This window comes from Pipra filicauda, unplaced genomic scaffold (assembly GCF_003945595.2).
Source record: "Pipra filicauda isolate LSUMZ 115617 unplaced genomic scaffold, ASM394559v2 scaffold114_size2234877_pilon, whole genome shotgun sequence".
NCBI classification, from domain to species: domain Eukaryota; kingdom Metazoa; phylum Chordata; class Aves; order Passeriformes; family Pipridae; genus Pipra; species Pipra filicauda.
The window spans coordinates 411,310-431,309 of NW_024103596.1; the positions used below are offsets into that span (position 1 = coordinate 411,310).

The 20,000-nt window shown below is 51.7% G+C and overlaps 1 protein-coding gene across 4 annotated transcripts in view; it reads right to left on the minus strand.

Moving 5' to 3' along the window:
- Positions 1 to 20,000, minus strand: part of ASTN1 (astrotactin 1) — a 58,952-nt gene that overhangs the window by 25,377 nt on the left and 13,575 nt on the right. For 3 of the 4 annotated variants that reach the window (XM_027740628.2, XM_027740627.2, XM_027740625.2), the window contains exons 2-8: positions 13,119 to 13,306; positions 9,429 to 9,822; positions 8,488 to 8,634; positions 7,931 to 8,050; positions 6,725 to 6,874; positions 5,771 to 5,938; positions 5,479 to 5,563 (exon numbers count right to left, since the gene is read on the minus strand). In XM_027740628.2, coding sequence (XP_027596429.1) covers positions 5,479 to 5,563; positions 5,771 to 5,938; positions 6,725 to 6,874; positions 7,931 to 8,050; positions 8,488 to 8,634; positions 9,429 to 9,822; positions 13,119 to 13,306 — 1,252 coding nt within the window. The remainder of the gene's footprint in view (positions 1 to 5,478; positions 5,564 to 5,770; positions 5,939 to 6,724; positions 6,875 to 7,930; positions 8,051 to 8,487; positions 8,635 to 9,428; positions 9,823 to 13,118; positions 13,307 to 20,000) is intronic. The other variant, XM_027740626.2, reaches the window with a different exon arrangement.

A 20,000-nucleotide genomic window follows, 5' to 3' on the forward strand; every position in this document is an offset into this window, starting at 1 on the left:
TTTCGTTGTTCTTGGTGGGTATTTTGGTTGTGTGGTCTTCAGAGCTCACAGGGGAAAGTGGCACTGATCAGCAGCCCTGCAGATGATCAGGTTGGATTAAACGGGCCAGAAACAACAGCTCTCATCCCCCTGGCAAGCCTTGGCATTCAGGCAGGCACTTGAAACAACAAAACCCGGGGCAGCTGAGAACCAGAAACTCCCCATGCTCAGTCAGCAAGTTCCCGTGGCCAAAGTGCTGCCAGTGCATCCCCAAGACAATTTTCAGGCCTCTTGGCTTTTTCCAGATGGACCCTCAGCTATGCTTTCCTCCATATCTGGGCTTGAGTGGAAGCTCAAGAAATTCTGGCTAAGCCTTCCAAACCTGTTGCTGCTGGTGATGCTTTGAACCACCTCAACAGGCCCCTGGCCACGCTCAAATTGCAGTTCCAAGGGGCCGAGGCCAGACTGACTTCTAGCATCGAGAACTGTGCTCCTGCTTGTTTGTGCTCCCTGCAAAATCCTTCCAGAGAAGATGGGTGGGATGGAGAATTAAAGCCTGGCACTGGCAGGATGTGACTGCCATGAGCTAACCTGGAGCAGCTGGTTTGAGGGGAGCTGTCAGGAGGTCGGAGGGGCTGCAGGAGAGGGTCTCTGCAGAAGTCACAAGTCGCTGCACGTGAGCGTGGCTGAAATGCCACTGGAGGAGAAGGTGGTTGGCTGTCACACACACTGAAATAGGTGACTACACATTTGGCTCCCTGACCCTCTGTACTCCTGGGGGTTTCCAACCAGGGCCATGCCAAACCCCATCATGGCACTTGAGCACCAGCTCCAAGTGGGTGCTGGGAGAGAGTGCCGTGGACAAAATGGTCCCCCACATCCCTTCACTGGCAGCTCAGGAGTTCAAGCCCAGGGAGAACAGACCAGAGCATCCCCACAGCTGCTGCACCCCTCCTGCACGCCAGACCCCAAAGGGGAGACCCATGAAGACCCAACACCACCCTGGTGGGGGAAGAGCAGAGAGCAGATGTGACACAAGCACTGAGCTTCTCCCACCGGTGATGCCTGTTGTGGCTCCTCCCCAACTTCACTTTGCTTTGCAACAGCTTTGCTTGGGCTTCAGCTGCCGATGCTTCTCCCCTTCCGAGCTCCCCACCCCCTGCCATCCCTTGCAAGCAGGGCTTTATTAAAAATGCTAATGCCGGCACTTTCTCCCTGGGCTGCCCATAAATCTGCGAGGAGAATGAGGCGGGAGGAGGAGGCGGATGGGTGGTTTGGTGAAAGGATCTGAAAGAAAGAGGAGCTTTTTATCTGGCTGTCCTTCAAGCTTGCAAAGCCGAGGCACACAGCAGGGAATGGAGAGAGGCGAAAAAAAAAAAAAGAGAGAGAGAAAAAGAGGTGGGGGAAAAAAAATAGAAAAAGAGGAAGACTTTAAGCAGGAAAAGTGCTGTCCTTGTCACTTCAGTGTGTCCCTGGCTCCTCTGTGGGGTGGGGAGTGGATGATGTGTGGGGATGGGACAAGAGAGCAGGTGCATGGGCAGGAAGGGGGATAACTGTGTGCAGAAGAGAAGAGGCATCATGGGGAGGGAGGAGCAGGGAGGGGAGATGGGTGAACAGGACATGGGCTACTGCACTAATTTGTGTCCTGTGCTGGGGAAAACATCTGCAAGGGGGCAGAAAGAGGTAACTTGTCCTGCATGGGAGCAGGGCTGGTGTAGCCCAGTTTGCCAAGTGCTACAAGAGGATGAAAGCACCCAGCCAGATGCATTTGCCTTATAACATTAAACTGGCCTAAAACCTCCCCATGCCAGGCTGAAACCATTAGGAGTTGAAAGAGCACACTGATAAAGACCCTTTAAATGCAGAGCATCTTAAATCTCATCGAGGGAGTCTGAAAAGGACACCCAGGCAAGAACTGCAGGTGGAGAGGGGAAACCATCCGTGATGGATCTAAGGGCTGGGATAAATAAGTACAAATGTGGGCAGATAACAGTTTATTAACTAAAGGTAGAATGAGCTGATTTGATCTTTGGCCAAGTCATACCACAAAAAGACCCACAGAAAATGGGTTTGATGAGCAAAGATGAGGCAGACCTGGTTGGATTGCTGGAAACTGCATCCTACTTGGGAAACATTAGAGTAAGAGCCGAAAAGCAGCTAATTAACAATGCATATCAAAGTAGGGAGACAGACTGTGAACACACAAACAGCACCAGACAGATTTGTTTAAAACAGCTGAAGAGCAGCAAAGGAAAAAAAAAAAAAAGGAAGGCAGCTGATCAAATGTATCTGCTACCCATGATCAAAAAGATCTGATTTTTTGAAAAATGGATGAAGATTTAGGGTCTGGATGTGTTGGGTAAGAGAGGCACCGCGGAGGCGTGGAACTCAGTCTGGTACCCAAAATACACACACCACACAAAGCCTCTCCCTGCCATTGCCAATAAAGCACAAAGATGAGCTCGCCTTCATGAGCAAAATTAGATGCTGCTGAGGGAACAGAGACCCAGTCGACTTGTCATCACTGTAAATAAAAACAAACCAACGGCAAAACTTTCTAAACCACAGGGTTGAAATGAGTTTTCAGATAAAAAAGCCACCCTGGGAAAACGGAGGAGGTCATAACCAGAACATGTTGCTCCCAAGCACGCCGAGGGATTTGGCAAAGCCTCCCAAGTCCTGCTTTGTTGACCAAGAGCCAACGTGGCTTCTCCAGGGACCCACCTGCAGCAGCAGCACATCACTCCAACACTGGAGGGTTTAGGAGCACATCAGACAAAACAGTGTCAGAAATTATTCAGGCATCTTGGGATGGGGGGAGAGAGCAGAAGACTTCCAGACATCTCCTTCAGGTGAACCTGCAGGCAACCTTGTTGGGTTAGAGTTGGGAATGAGCTGATGAGTGTGACAAAGACAGCATGGCAGCTCAACCTCCACCCCAAAAACCATAAATACCAGCTTAAAGTTACAAGTTGTTCAGTTAAACAGGCTCTGACAAGATGGTTCTGCTGGACTAAAGAGAGTTCATCACAGTCATGACCCTGTGGAGGCCAAGAGTTCACAGGGGACACCATGGACAGGTAGAAGGGATCTCAGCATCACAAGCCCTTGCAGGCAGAGCTGCACCAAGCAGCACCTGGACATCAGAACAGACTGCAGAGAAGGAGAAGAACACTCATTAAACACCAAGCTACCCCAAGCATCACGATGCTTAGTGTGGACATGCTTTCCACAGCCCCTAAAAATAGTGAAAGCTGCAGGCAGGGATGGTGAAGTGTGGTCTCAGCTGCTACCATTTTCTGAAACAAAAACCTGACAAGTTCAAGGAAGAAACACAAAATAACCCCGGTTTCAAGCAGCTCAAGAGAGGAGCTCTCTAAGGATGGTGTTGAAAAAGCCCTAACACTGCAGCATCAGAGCCTTCTTGAGAGCTCAGAGAAGGGCAGGAGGACTTTGACAGCCTCACCATTGTCTGGGGCTGTGTTGCACCTTGGGGAAAAAGAGATCTGCCAAGTTTCTCTGCCCCAAACAGAAAACTATGCTGGAAATACCGCACATAATTTGTCATAGTCAACTTTGGTATATAAGAAGAGACACAAGACAAGCTGTATCCTGGCCAGGTATGAACACTGTTGCAGGAGAAAAGGTTCAGGCATAGCATGGAGAAGGCTCCTGTGGGGGCACTGAGTTGGAGCTGGGTCTGAAAAGCAGCCCCAAATTCCCCAGAGGAACAGAGTGGGTCCTGAGCACCTTTTGATTTGGCATGGCTGAGACCAAAGCTGGTCTGGAGCTGTGAATGGGTCCAGAGGGCTTCAGGAATGGATTTGCCTTTCCTGCCCTTGGCTTCTCTCCTGCTTGTTATCACCTGTATTTTCTAGCAATTCACCTGAAAGCAGCTTTTTCTCCACTTTCCCTTAAGATGGTGAAGCAGCTAAATCAGGAAAAAGCTAGAGAAGAGCAATGTGCATGGGAGGAAAAGTGTGAAGCTGCAGATCCACACCCAGGAGCAAAGGAAAAGTAGAGGGGAAGGCAGCAAATGTTTCTCCACACTGCTTATCCATTTTTATTACTTGCCTCAGTGGACAGAGTCATTTGCTACTTTGCTTTTTGCAAGGTAGTGAGTCCAGCGCAGACGGAGGCAGAGGCTGGCACCAAAGCCATTGTGGTCATCGGTGGCCATGGGCTCTTTCCAACCCACCATGAGACACTCCCAAACACAACACATCCTAAAACAGGGAAATCCCTGGCAGGGGGATACCCCCTCCCACACCCCAGACTCCATCACTCAGTGCCTCTTATGAGATGGGCACAGAGGATCTGGGAACATCCCTGTTGGACAACTGTCCTCTCGGGACAAGCAGGACAGGGAGCTGTATTTCTGCCTGTATTTCTGCCTGTATTTTCCCAACCCAGCAGTGGTACCTTGAAGAGGTTTGGGGACATTCACCACAGCACACAGCACATCCCCAGCACGGGACCGCCTGTGTCCCGAGCGTCGCCCTGGCTCAGGGCACTCACAGCAACAACCGCCCTTGTCTCACACAGCGGGTGCTCCACACTGGGCTTAATTGCTAAATTGCCTTTAAAATGATTAAAAAACAAGAGAGTGGGGGTGGAGACGGAGCAGGGATGCTCTCCCCGGGCCCCAGTTCAAAGGGACAGAGCTGGGGCCAGCTGGCACAGACAGCCCCCCCCCCCGCCGCTGCCATCCTCCAGAGCAGCCGCACCGCGGGGGTGCCGCCAAGCCCAGCCTTTGATGATCTTTCCCTTCCCACTGTGAAGACTAATAACTTCAGAGAGGGCATCCTGACATGGGCAGGGCCACCGCCGATCCAGCTGCAGCACAGTGAGACAAGGGGGGAAAACGAGGGCTTGGAGGTGCCGGGGCACATGGGATCTCTGGATTTGAGGGTGTTTTGGGTTTCTGCACACTACCTCCAGCCATCCCCGGGAGGCCCCGGCTGCATGTCAGAGACCCATGAGTGTTAAGGACCACCAAATTGCTGCCAAAGCATCAGAAAAACTTCCCTTGGCACTTCCAGGGGTTTAAAGCTGTGGAGCAGATGGCGACTGCTCTGTTCCCTCAGCTATGGTATCAAAGCATCTCATTTGCCCAGTTTTCAGTGAGGACCCCAGCCCGACCTCAGCTGTCCTCTGATGCCTCACACAGCCAAACTAAAAGCCCCACAAAGTGCAGGATGCCAAGGAGAGTCTTCACACGGGGAGGAGGAACAATCTCCATCTTCTCCAGGGGGTGTTTACTGTAAAACACCACAGTGGCCTCTTCTACATCATTTCTGATTATTTCAAAGGATAGAAATCCTCGCCTCCCGCAGACCTGCTGCAGAGCCCAGCCGTGCACTGACCTTACAATTCACCAAGATGCCTATAACTCTTTCATCCAAGAAGTTTACCACAGCCCTCCTATGCTGATGCTGAAGCCCAGCAGCTTGTGTGAGGGCAGCCCAAGCCCAGGCGTGCTGTGGAAGGCAGACTCACCCCTGGTTCGTTCCCCACTCATTCCGGATGCAGAGGTGCTTGTGCACAGGGTCCTTCATGTACCCTTCATAGCAGAGACACTCACCTACAGAGAAAGGGGGGGATGTGAGGGACATGGGAGGACAAGGCTTTCCATGTGCTTCCCTGCCAAGAGCAGCCTGCAGCCACCCCAGGGCACCTGGCAGCTCTGTTATTGCCCAGGGAGCAAGGCAAGGAAGCATCTTCCCGTCAGAGCTGGGCTGGGGAGGCAGAGGTGAGCCCCCAAACCCACCTCAACCGCTGGACCACCTACCAGTCTCGGGGTCACACTGGTGCTCACAGGGGTCGAGGAGGCGCCGGGCGCAGAGGTCCAGGGCCCAGGGCCCGCTGGAGTTTTGCTGGGAGAAGAGGACGACCTGGGCTGGGTTCAGCCAGTCGCTGGCATCCAGCTGGCTCCCCTCCAGCAGGATGAACCGGCTCCCTGGCACCGAGACAAGGGCAGTCAGCAGGGCAACCTGATGCTGTCCCCTCCATCCCATGGTTGTCCCCTGCATCCCTTAATGGACCCCTCCATCCCATGATGTTTCCCCCCATCCTGTGATCGATCCCTGCATCTGCTGCCCATTCCCTCCAGCTTGACACAGTACTCTCTGTCCCACAACAGCCCTCTCTGTTCCACAATGGATCCTCTGTCCTGTGCCCATCCTCTCTGCCCCATGACAGTCCCCACCATCCCGTATCTGTCTCCTCCATCCCATGACAGTTCCCTTCATCCTGTGCCTGTCCCCTCTGTCTCACAACAGCCACCCCTATCCTATAACCATCCCCTCAGTCCCATTTCTGATTCCTCCATCCCACAACAGTCTGCTTGGTCCCAGGCCCATTCTGCACCATGCCCTGTGTCCCACAACAGCCATCTCCATCCTGTGTCTGTCTCTTCTGTCCCATGCCTATCCCCTCCATCCTGTACCCCTCCATCCCTTGTTCCCACACTGGTATCCTCCATCTCACACCTGTCCCCTTTGTCAAGGACCCATCCCCTCCATCCCATAACAGCCACCTCTGTCCTCTACCCATCCCCTCTGCCCTGTGCCCATCCCCTCAATCCCATGCCCATCCCCTCTCTCCCACACTGGTGCTCTTCATCCAGCCCGTCCCCTCTGTCCTGCACCCATCCCGCACCCGTCCTCTCCACATTCCCTCCTCTCCTCCATCACACCTCACAGAATGGGGCAGGGAGGGGTGGGTGAGACTGTGGGATGCTCACCATCAGCGATGAGGTGCTCAGGGACATGGAGGGTGATCTTGACAACAAGGGGGCAGTTCATGTGGGAAGAGCACACCAGGCTGATGACACAGCTCGTCACACTGATGAGGGTCAGGGTGGTCTTGTTCACAGGGCTCCGGGGGGACCCCACTGCAAAACACGGAAGCACAGTCAAACCTGACACCTGCAGGACCCAGGAAGGCTTTGGGGTGCAGCCAGGGGACCTCAGGGTGCAGAGATCCTGCCCAGCCCCCTGAAAATCCAGCATCAATCCAACCAAATGGAGCCACTTTGGATTTTGAAGAGCATGAAGCAGCCCTTGCAATGGGACCCTCCCTCCCGCCTGCTGCAGCTGGGGTCTTCCTGATCCCCCTCAGCCCGAGCTCTCCCACACCCTGCACTGCAGCAGGCTGAGAACTTTGCAGCAGCAGAGCTTTAAAGCAGAGCTGAGATATTGAGGAAAAGAAAGGTAAATGCAGTGTCCTGGCTTTTCCCCCTCCTTCTTGGCACTTCACTCGAGTTAATTTTGTCATGACAACAGGCCCGTGGATGCTTTTGTAAAAGTACTGGAGAGCCCTAACTGCTCAGGGCATGCAGGTCTTTGACTTTTAAACTCTCAGCTGAAGAAGCTGAGTGGAAAAAAACTGTATGGAGACAAAGCCTGAACGAGCCTCTCAGCACCAGCTGAAGGAGACGGATCCCAGTCCCACCGCTCCCAGGAAAACAAGGCATCATCCAGCAAACGAGGCTCGACGGGGGAAAACAGACACTAACTCTCCTCTTGGGAGGAGAAAACCTCCTGAAGGGACAGTGCAGGGCAGTGGGGCAAGACTCCTGCCTAGGGACTGAGGCTGTCCCCATGCTCTGCTGCACATACAGCTCGTGTGTGCACGGTGCCGGAGCGAACCCGCGGCAGCTCCGTGCTGAGCAGCAGCCAGGGAACGCACGGGCCGGCCTTTGAAGCGTGTTACTTATTAATATACACCAGTGCCCGGCAGAAGCCTCCAGCAAAACATCAGAATATATTTCATCCTCTGCTGAGAAGCTCCACCGGAGAGCAGCAGCAGCCCGCCGCAGAACGGGGACCGGCGCCTGCCTGCGGCAGCTGGGATTGCACCTGGGTTTCCATCTCTTGCCAGTGGAAAGTCTCCAAACGCAGAGAAGCAACAGCAAATATGGCAAAAGAGGTCACGGCTCCCCACCCACCTCGGCTGCGCCTCCGGCTCCGCGAGGGGTCTGTGTAGAAGGTCAGCTGGGGATCGGTGTCCGCCTCTGTCCCTGAGTCCCCCTCGGGGTTGAGAAATGCTGAGCCAGCTGCAGGGGACACTGAGTGTAGTCATGGAGGGGTTGGCACTGTGCCACCCCAAGCCTTGGCATCCTACATAACCCTTCAGGGAAAGCCTTACACTGAGGAGCCCCATCTGCCAGGTGCGGCAGGGACAGCATCTTCTCCCCTTCCCACCTCACACACCCGTGCCCCCACCTGCCACACGTCCCATTACCTTACAACTTTTCCCCGTGGCTGTGCCGGTACCCTGAAATATTTACCATGGCAGACACCCTCTGCATCTTTGCAACCAACCAGCCCAACAGGACTTGCATCCTTGCAGGCACCACATTTGCTGTGCCTCCCCACCCAAACCCTCTTTTCCATGCTCTCGCCCGACGCTGATCCTATTTCTCCATCCCAGGAGAGGGTGAGTTGTTGGAATGTGGGTGGGTGGAAGCCCAAAGCACCCCACCCACCCCGGGGACCCCCCTACCTCGCGCTTTGTTGTTGATGCGCTTGCGCTGGCTGCTGGAGGTGTGGGACAGCAGCGTGGCCTGCTGGTGGTTCGAGTCCACGGGGCTGGTGGCAATGATGTTGTCCTTGTACTTGTTCATCAGGGACAGCTTGGCATTATCACTCCCTGAGCAGGAAGAATTGAAGGCAAAATCTCTCAGGATAAAGATTTTAAAACAGGGAGGGAGGTGAGAGAAAGGTTTCCTTGGGTCCCTCTCCAGATCATCCTGAGGTGATCAGGGTGCTGCTGCCAATGAGCTGAGCTGCCCCCAATGCACCCTCAGGAGCAACTCAAACACCGAAGGGGACTGGCACCTCACCAAACTAGCCAAAAGCTGAGCTCTAACATTAAGCCTCTCAGGGCACTTCTTCATAACCAAATCTGTGAAGAAAACCCCTGTAAAGCTTTAAGCACCACACTATGGTCTTCCCAAACCATGTCTCAGCTGAGAAGGCTCCAGATGGATGGCCCACTTAGTAATATGGCCAAAGAACAAGCGTGTAACAAGCCTCAAAGAATCCCTGCTGGTGCTCAGAAGGTGGCATTAACTCTGAATCATACTGATGGCATGTATAATTTTGCTACTCAAAACCTAAGCTGAAAAAGACAGCGGAAATCCTGGGATACAGAAGGGATTTTAGGGGGTCACTATGGGGAGCTCAGAAGGCACAGTGTTCTGGTTCTGGTTCTTCATCAAGCCACAGGAACCACAGTCCTTTCCCTCGAAGCTCCAGCTCAGCAGGGACTGCTCTCAACGGGCTGCAAGGCCTCCCAGCAGTGGAAGTGCCTCCTGAGGGGCACCAACATCTCACACCCCACGAAAACCCAGAGGAACAGGGAAAACGCTCGACGGAAAACACGTGCATGGAAACAACAGAGAGAAGACGGGCTGGAAGGGACCCAGCTCAGCCCGTGCCCACCTGGCGTGAGGTCCATGCTGGCCTTCTCGTTGCAGCCCTGCAGCGAGTCCAGCGTGCGGGTGACCTGGCTGGCGAAGTCCTCCCCGCCGTTCATGCACTCGCGCTGCAGGTGGTGCCGCAGGTCGGTGATGTCGTACTCGTAGCCGTCCAGGATGGGGGTCTCTCGGATGCTGAGCGTCCCGCTGGAGTTGTGGCCCTGCACGCGGGCGTTGCGCAGGCTCTCCCGCCCGTGGCCCCCGATCAGCACCGATGGGATGTAGTGGATCTCGTTGGCCGCCTCGGCGCTCGCGCTCTTCTGCGGCTGCGGCACCCGGCGCCGCTTGCACCACCGCCGGCGGGTGTAGAGGATCATCACCAGGCAGAGGATGGAGAGCAGCAGGGCGATCATCCCTCCCTGCGGGCGCAAACACGGGCAGGGCTGAGCCAGGGGCCGGCACCAGCCCTCCCTGGGGACACAGACACCCCGGGGTGGCCAAAGCAAAGGCACTGGCGAGAGGAGCCTGGTCACGCCGATAAGGAAGTGCTGGCACCAGGAGCACCCGGTGCTGGCCAAGCGCTCCCAGCTGGATCCTGCCTCGGGCTGGACCAGCTTTGAAGTCACCACCGAGGCATGAAAAAGCAGCATTTAAAGCAAAGCGTGTTTTGTTTTGGTCTCCCGCAACACGCCTTTGAAAAGAGAGATCAGATTTATTCCAGGCAAATGCTCCTACGGGCAACTTTTTCTGACCCATTTCCAACTGGTTTCAGTGCTGTCACTCTCAATCTTAGGAGATTTTCCCAGGGCATCCCGAAGAAATTGCAGCACAGATTAAAGGAGATCACGGCTCAAGAGAGACAGATGATTGAAGTGTTGTTTGGGGAGTGTCTTGGGAGGAAGAGGCTGAAAAAGCTCCTGCTCCACAGGGACAGACCCCAAAACTGCACCTAGCCCAGCCATCTCACCACTGTCCCCAAGGCTGCCCTCCTGTGACACACCGTCACTGTACACAGATGGAGGCGGTGAGATGAAAGCCCAAAACTGGCCCTTTATGCACAATCTGCCAAGAATAATAACAATAATAACAATAAAAAGCATGTGGAGCCAGCTAAGAGCTCTGTGTCCATCCACGGCTCCAGCCTCCCTCCTCTTTTCTATGCAACAGGTGATCTTGATAAAATAAAATAATAGTAATAATCTGCTCCATTAGGATAAAACATTAAGGGAATTACTGAATGAGAAGCAGGAGAGGCAGCTGGAAAAGGAAGTTTAATGGCCATTACAGTTTAACTCTCCTTCATTTCCAGGATAATGGAGCTGTGATGTATGCTCTGAGCCTCCTTCCAAACTTTCTTTAAAACAAAACAAAAAAAAAAAAAAGAAAGAACAAACTCCATTGATTAAGGATCTCCAAAGGTGGGGCTGGCTGGCACACTCTCTCTGGCTAGGAGTCTGCAGCCAGGAAGTGGAGAAATCTCTTGCTGGGGCTGAAAACTGGCACTGAACCATAGAATTCTAGAACCCTAGAATAGTTTTGACTGGAAGACACCTTAAAGGTCACCTTGTTCCATGCCCTTGCCGTGGGCAGGGACATCTTCAACTATCCCAGGTTGGTCCAAACCCCATCCAACCTGGCCTTGAACACTTCCAGGGATGGGGCAGCCACAGCTTCTCTGGGCAACCTGTGCCAGGGCCTCACCACCCTCACTGTAAATAATTTCCAATAATATCCAATCTAAACCTGCTCTTTTTCAGTTTAAATCCATCACTACATGCCCTTGTAAAAAGTGCCTGGCCGTGTTCACGCAGAGGTTTTTAGTGGTAAAGTCAGAGCCTAATTCCATACCATGTCCAATCCCTATGAGTTCTTCTGATCCATAAATAAGTGGGGGCTATCCCCATCCCTACTGGAGATGGCCTCCTGTGTCATAGCTCTCCATCACTCTGGGAAAAGGCCCATCTGCATTTGGGGTGACAAGCTGGTGGGAGGAATACTGGGGCATTCCTGGCTTTTCCTCACTCTCTCTATGCACATAAAATCCCCCACACACCAGAGAGCTCTGCCATATGCCTCTGCTAAACAGGGGAGACTTGAGTTTGGTGGGCACCCATTTGCTTCAGACTGTGCCTGCGGGTTCTCAAAAAAGACTTGTTATTTCACTGAAATTTGATGTCTTTTGCCCTGATAGTCTGAGAGCTCAAACTGTCCCTGAGGAAAAGCTGCCTGTGGCCTCTGGAGATTTCAAGAGGCTCTGTGGGGAGGATGAAAGCCAGCACTGAAGTGTTCTCCACCCACTGCACATTGGAGGGGACCAGGGCACCCCCTCAGGCCCCTGGTTCCCCTCCGTGGGAGCACAGAGATCCCATTCTGTCTTCCCCCTGACCCACACGATGGCTGTGAGGAGCCCTGCACCTGATGGCTGTGGGAGTGCTCCTTGCACAGTCCATGTGAGGACCAGAGTCACGATGGATACAGCCCCTTGCTCACATCTCTTCTCTTGGCAACCACACAGGAAAGAAAGAAAATCAGCCTTGAACACTCCACGTGATCCCGACTCCTGGCACAAAATCTAACCTCTGTTTTTCAGAGTGAAAGGATGCTGCTGGAGTGGAGCTGAGAGTAAAGGGAAAAAAGGGGCAGAGGGAGGACTCAATCTGTATTTGCACATTTTGGTAGGGGAGCAACGAGTTGCAGATATCCTTTTCATCATCTTGATAATGAGCCTTGTTCCAGTTACTCCTGCCTTGATCTTGGAATCCAGCAGGACCCAGGAAGACCAAGACCACAGCAGCAGAGTGGGGCCAGGCTCTCCAGAGGTGATGCACCCCCTCAGGAGCAGCTGGGAATGGACAATAAAATAGAGATAATGGTATAAGATGTTTTGGGGAGTGGCTTTGCCAGTCATTTTTTTTCCTCGAGACTAATCAAGCACAAATGATGGAGGAGAAACCCGGCCTGGGGCTGCAATCTGGAAGAGCAATTGAAGCTCTCATTAGGGTAGGCACCATTAAACAGCCTGTTTGCAGCCTCGGCAACACATCGTCTCCCGCTAATTATCTTCCAGTGCCACAAAAATTGTAGGATTCTTCTAATTTTTTCCGGCATAACGAAAAGAACCCCAAACAATCAACACACCACAGATCCACTTCCAACACGCAGACCCCCTCCTTTCTCTGCCATCAAAAGCTTGCCTCCGTGTATCTGGGGGGAGGAGGAGAGCTGTCCAACCTCGACACGTGGGATGCTCTGGCTGCATGCTGTGACACCAGGGCCACGGGGCTGCCACGCTGACAAAAGCGGCAGTGACAGTGCCCGGTGGCACCGTGACACCTGCCGCGTGTCGGAGCAGTGGACAGCAGGCACCATCCATGGGCAAAGGGCTCCTGACAAAGTCAGTGTGAATTAACCCCGGGTTAGGGTGGCTGAGACCTTCGAAGCACAGAACACACACCCCCCCCCCCAGGGGATAAAGGCACCCCGCAAACATATTTTCAAAGTGATGCAAACTAAGGGGAGAGGTTTAAAGAAGTTCAGCGTTAAAGCATCACTCGGAGAGGCGCCCAAGGCATCTCAACTACCCCCAAAGGGGGGCTCAGTTCCCCATCCTAGGGCAGCTGGAGCCAGATGGGGAATATAAATGGCTTTTCAAAAGCCACTACATTTTCTACAGGCTTCTGGACAGCTAAGGAGGGGCTGCCTTCCCATCACGTACCATGACGGAGATGTGGAGGATCCTCAGCTCCTCCTCTGCCGACTCGGTCTGGGGCTCCTCTGTGGGGTCGAAGCCGGGCAGGTTGGGGGCCCCATCTTGGTGGTGGATGTGGAAGAGCAACGTGCCATTCTCCAGCCACTGCTGCCGCCAGCGCACCAGGGGGATGTCGTCCGTGTTGCCTGAGATCTCTGCGAAAGCAAAGCTGGTCAGGGGGGAAGTACGGAGGAGAGGGTTGATGGGGACATTCCCCTCTTCCCAAAAAAATGGGTGGAAGGATCAAGGGTTACATACAGAAGGCTCCCTCTGGTCACCTCCTGTCAGCACCATGGCTTCCCCTACACAAACCACAAGCTAAATGGTTAAAGCAGAGTGAAATCATATTTCTAGTTATAATCCAGATGAAGGCCTCTCCAAAAATCCAGATGTGGTGCAGGGAGAGAGCACTCACTGACAGCATCTCGGGGCCAGAGGCGGGGAACCCAGCAGCATCCTTCCAGCTCTAATTTGGGCAGGTTTCACCCACACACCTCATGTTCAACACAGCTCCAGGCACTGGGAGCAGAGCAACTTCTCAGCAGCACCGATGGGATCACCGGGACCACGTCACAAATTATCGCAGACAAAATATCTCCCATCCTTTGTGAACAATGAGACATGCACGGAGCTGCAGTCACACCTGAAGCTCTGACTTTGATTGAGGTGATTTCAGAGGTTCTCAGTCTTCAATCATGTTTTACAGCTCCCCACATGGGACTCAGCCCAAAGACCTGCAGAGGTACCTGCAGCTTCTGCCCAAGTACCCTGACTTTCCCTAAGTGCTTTTAACTTCAAGGTTTAGGGACAATGGGTCAGATCAACAGAGCTGTGCTGATGAGTGATGGCAGTAGAGGATACCCAAGCAGGAGGAGCAGCTGAGGACAGGGACACAACATGTGCTCCAGTACACTAAATGCTAAATCAAACCAAATTCACCTGGCTGACTCCAAAATTTCAAGAACATCCTATGGCTGGGTCTCAGCCAAAGATAGGGTCACACCAGCCCATCCCTAGGAGAGATGGGCACCGTTTTAATCATTAGCTCCACCTCCAGCCAGATCACCTCGATCACCATCCCACACCACCTTGATCTCAGCCATCAGCTCAAGCCTGCCATTTGCCCATTAGCTAATTTTCCTGAAAATAGCAGATTTTGTTGGAACAACAAAAAAAACCCATGATGAGCTTCCCAGTGAGGCACAACTCCCCCTCCTGCCTCGGCCCTGTGGGGACAGTCCAGCCAGACCCATCCACTCCATCCCATTCGTAGCCACGCATTTTGAGGGCAGTGGGAAAGAACCCGGCTCACTTCGGGCAAATTAACATCTTTATTTTGCTTGTTTCACGCTGCCTTCAAATGAAAACTCGAATTCAATTACAGTGCCGAAAAGCAACATTTTAAATTTGCTGTTAATTAATTTCATTAGGCTGCCTCCTTAAGTGAGCCGGCTGCCAGGGATGGTGGAGGGAGGGGGGGGGCAAAAATCTGCATGAGGAACCAGGTTCATCCTCCCAAACTGATTTGATTAATCAAAGGAAACATTAGCCACAGCGAGCGAATTGGCAGATTGTTTGTGCTCAGCACGGGCCGCATTCCTGGCAGTAATCAGTGCACTTGGAGTGTCCCGAGCAGAGGGATGCCGAGCGCTCCGCGGTGCCACCGGGAAGCAAAACCAAGAGGAGTTAAAGTCACCAGGAAGCCAGAAGCACTTTTGAAATTCCCTCTAACTGCTGAGCTGCGTGTTTAGGGACACACACCCCCTTTGAAAAGCTGGCCCTGGGAGCTGGGAGGGTTTGAAACGGCACATCTCCTCCTCTCCCACCTGGTCTTTATTCATGGGCTGGAAGGGGGGAACAAGCTTGCCCGCTTTCCCAGCTCCCCACGGCTTCTCAACTTGGAATGAACCAGCTCAAATGGAAGAAAACACTCTCCCTGCACCTGCCTGCTAATGTGAAATTAGGAGTAATTAAGGCAAGAGCTTTTATGCACAACAGGAACTCAACATACTGACATTTGGAAAAAATGTAAATATCAGCATTTGCTCCATTGTAAAGAGTGAAAATAATAGATACTAAGAATGTGACATTGTGACATTTAGAAAGCTAGAGTTAGAGATGTTTTTCCCCTGATCTAACATATCATTGTAAAAGCAGCACCCTCCAGCTCATTAATATTTGAGGAGAAATCCTTGATAGAAGTTATTTAAATGATTAATAGATTATAGTAAATTTAAGCCTTAAAATAGGTTGTCATAATTTCAATTTTATTTAAACAGGCTTATTTTTTAAAAGAAAAATGTATTCCAGTAAAAAATGGATTCTTGTTTTAAAAGAGCAGAATCCAGCCACAGAGCCTGGGTGTATTATCTTTTCTCACCAGACATCACGACGTGATCCTGCAGCCACATTGCACACAAGACAGAAGAAAACACCCCAAAAATCAACCACCATCACTCCAGACTGGGAGGCTGTGACCTCTTCATCACACTGCAGGACAAGGCTGCTCCACCATCGCTGCTCCTGCCCTGGGCAAGGGCTCTTGAGGCAGCACCTGGATGAATGGGCTTCACCCTTGGATCTTCTCCTCCTCTCCTCAAGTGCCTTAGCAACATGTCAGCTGCCCGAATCCTACTCCATTTGTACTTGACAAAATTACACATATAAATGCTTTCCTGCACCTCTGAAGTTCTCATGGAGTTTGGTTCCAGCAACACCAAGACCAAGACAAGCCCAAGCTTCCTCCCTAACACAGCATTTCTCTGTTATCTCTTCTCCCAGTCCAATGCATTCCACTTTTATCTTGCTCTCCAAGCAGACATCTCATCACCTGGTGGGAGATGCCATGGTGACCCATGTAGCCAGCTGGGACCATTTATCTGGATGCCATAGGGAGTCAGCTCTGCCAAGGGACTGGCAGGTGCCAACTCTCCTGACCAGGTTGTACCATGGGGCCAAGATGTCCCAGAGGAGGTGGAAGAGCAGGCAGAAAGCCAAAAATTAAAAAAAAAAAGCCCAGGGGGAGAGGATAATTTCAAGTTCAAAGTTTGAAGGATATTGATGAAAAGCCTGGCCCCTCTGTGGCTTTCATTAAGGCCTTGGATAGGAAGCCATTAGCACGAGTATTAACTTCTTGCACCTCTGTTAAAAAATAGCCTGCCTGAGTCAGAGGTTAATAACAGTAGGAGACCACTAATTAGGCTGTGCTGCATTCACCTGGAATCAAACGTGGCCCAGGTCCTTCATGTCTACAGGAGCAGCAGCCTCCAAAGGCCCCAGCTGATGCTTTCAACATAACAGCTGTGGCTGCTCCCCTCCCAAACCATCTGCGAGGGGAGGGACAGGGAAGGAAAGGTTCTGGAGGAGTGATTTGAGGAGAGGACAAACGACCAGACTGAAGGTGCTGGAGGTGCATGGATTTATACCTGCTTCAATATTGATTATCCCAAACAACCTCGTTTCCCGAGGGACAGCCGTCCCACCCAAAGCAAACCCAATCCTTCTGGAGGCAACACCACTGCACCTCCCAATTTTGGGAGGCAACAGCTCTGTCACAGCCCAATTCTGCACCTGAGCTGGTGCAACACTAAAACCATGGCCCAGGAGCCCAGTGCTGACATGGACCCATTTCCATGTACTCCCACCTCCCCACTGGGCCCTGGCATCGTGGCACACAAAGAAAACAGCTCTCCTTAAAACCTCACGTCAGCATTTCGATGGAAAAAACCACCTAGCAAAACAATTTTCCTCTCCATTTGGAAGTGTTTTGCACTAATAGGTGCCTCCAATAAGTCAAATCAACTCTGCCATAATGCCAGTCTCCACAGACTCATTTCATACAGCAGAGCACGGATTTTGACTTGGACTTGTATTTCCTTGTTAACATTTAAACCTGGCTTATTTTCCATCTGGAACCTGACTGTGTTTTTATTTAAGTTCCCCATTAGCTAAGGCTTTTGCTCCATGTCTAAACCTCACAAATCCTTTAAAGGGCTCAAATTCAGCTAAAGCAAGTCTTCCACTCCTGTGCAAGGGTCTCCAATGTCTGAAGAGACTCAGGAGACTTTCCCACCATGAGTCACCTCAGGCCTTGATTACTATCAATTCAGATGTCAAAATGCTTATCCTGATATTTAACTCGTTTATACTTCCAAGGTTTTAGTGACACATCACTCATGGTGTAATATTCATGTTTTTATGGGCCTGTTAAAAAAAACCACATTCATCACTGACTATCCATATTTTATTTGCTTTTTTTTCCCCTGCCTCCCATCTCAGGTAGGAAAACCAGCTCATTCTGTAGGTCATTTCACCTTTCCAAGACAATCCAGCTTTTCCATACCAGCAAACATAAATCTCACCTTATATATTAGGAACCTGCTTCGGTCCTGGGACAAAATTTTCCAAAAGACTCATAGATACGGGAGAACATAAAGGCTCAAGGAAAAAGCACTGGTGATCTCCCTGGAGCCACTCTCTGGTTGTGTCAGAGAGATCACCCCCCCATGATGTCTGCACGTGAGGCTGGCACACGTGAAGCCATAGCAAGGCTGACAGATAACCAGGTGTCTCCTCGGAACATAGGGTGCCTTTGCTTTTGGGAAGGTCATCAAGGAGTTACATTTCAAAGCTGTAGCCATGCTTTAGCCCCGCCTGAACTGGGATTTTTGTCCCAAATATGCCACGGCCCTAATTCATCCCTTTCTTTAACAAACCCCTCCGTCACCCTGGGAGTGACGCTGTGCTGCACGACCGCTTCCAGAGAGAAGGACACTGATTCATCACTAATGGGTCTCAGTCGACTGGGTTTAGCTCTGCAGCTGCTGACCTTACAGCACAACGTGCCCCACTGCCCTGCTCTTCCCCATGGACCTAAGGATGTGCCCAACCACACCTGCCCAACATCCCCTCCAAGGTTATTTTTCCATCGCGTTTGTCAGTTTTGACCAAAAGGTGGGAAAAAACAACGAGCAGACTGGGACATTCGCTGGTGTTTGATTTCCACTCCTGTCTTGTTAGTTTGGTCCCATCTGCCATAACTGTGAACTACAGAGGGGATGTGGGAAGAGAGACCAAATCCACTTCCTGGAACAACACTCATGTAAAACAAAAACCCCAAAGCCCCACACGATGACAGTGAGCAAAAGTAAAATAAAGAGAATGTGTGACAACAGCCTATAGATGTGAGGTTGATATACAGACTCCAGAAAGGACCACATTTGTAGCTGATATCCCACTCTGCAATGCTATCACATCATTTCTTCCAGAGGGGAACTCAGGTCTCCATGGAAAGAGCCCAAATGATTAAGAAGCTCCTAATCAGCCATGGAAAATTACTGCCCTGGCTAAATCATCTCCCAGCAAACCAATGGGATGGAAGGCACGAACCCCTCGGCTCAGATAGTGTTCACTTACGAGCTGCTGAACTCCACCAGCACAATCACCATCACTCCAAAAGGGTGAGATACTGGGGAAGCAAAACCTGGCAGAGGAGACCCCAACCTCTTAAAGAAGCTCTCGTGCATCATGGAAATTAAAGAGCAGTAAATTCCACTTCTGCCCTGGACACTTTGTTAGAGGAACTGGTAGGTGGGTAAATACGGGTCACCCAACGCTGTAAAGGGTGATGGACTCATTTCAAAGAGTTCTTGTCAAAATCCACCCTCAGATTTTCCCAAAGCTCCAAAGTGGGGCTGGGATAAGAGGGAAAGCCCTCTTGAAGCCCACCAGGTGGGGGAGGAGTAAGAGTTTATTTTTCTCGATGAAAGGAGGTTACCAAGAAGCCCCACGGAGATCTTTGTCAGGACCTCGGCTGCTCAAGAAACATTCTGGAAGAGGAGGCGAACGACAAAGTTGGTCACCAAGGCTAAATTTAGTCTCCTCAAAGCTAAAGCTGTGAAGTGCTGGTGGAAAGCGGGCAAGGAAGTGGGCAGGTGAAATTCAACTTTGGTGAAAGAAGCCAATCTCAAATCCTGCAAGTGGTATTCAGGTCAACCATCTCGAAAAGGAGGAGGCAAAGCTGGGAAGGTTCGGAGGAGGAGTACTGTCGAAAACAGCTCTGTGAAGAGGAGAAGCCAACTGTGTTAGGACTCCTCAGTAAAGGAAGCAAACAACTGAGCAGGGACATGATAAAAGCCTATAAAATCAGCAGGCCTGTGGAGCAGTGGGAAAGGTAATGGTTATTCATCCTTTCTCACTTTGCAAAAATTAGGCATGTAAAAACTAACAATAGGTTCCTTTTCAACCAGCATTAAGTAGGGAAGCCTGAGAAAGGAATCAAATTCAGGGAAGATAGAGTCACCAACAGCTATTGAGCCAGAGAGCCTGGAGGCACCTCCCAGCTTGGGAAATCCCTGCAGCAGGGAAAGGACTGTATACAGGTATGCTGTGGTTTTAACATTTTTTCCCCAATTATCAGCTGTGGCTGATAATTATCAGCTGTGGCTGGAGATGCCAAGAGACCACAACCCACTGTCCCCACACTGCCCAGTCTCTCGGGGTTGAAGGGTGACTGCAAAGCCAGCCAGGTGCTACCCAGACCACCCTTCTTGAATGCATCCCACATCCACATGTCCCTTCAAGGACAGGCTGAGACCCTCTGCTCCCCCAAGCACCGCCTCGCTGAGCGAGGGAGACCCCAGGGCAGCTCCCTCACACTGAGAGAGCTTCTCAACATCCAGCCAACAACTCCCCCTGTCCAAACTCCAGCCCTCCGTGCCGCCAGGCCCTACAGACCCAAGGTGCTTGCCAAGATTCCCTTCAGCTTTCCAAGCCAGCCAGCAATTTTCACAGGGGGGGCAAAGGCCTATTTATATCCATCGTGGGCTGGCAGGGAAGGTAATGGCCGGC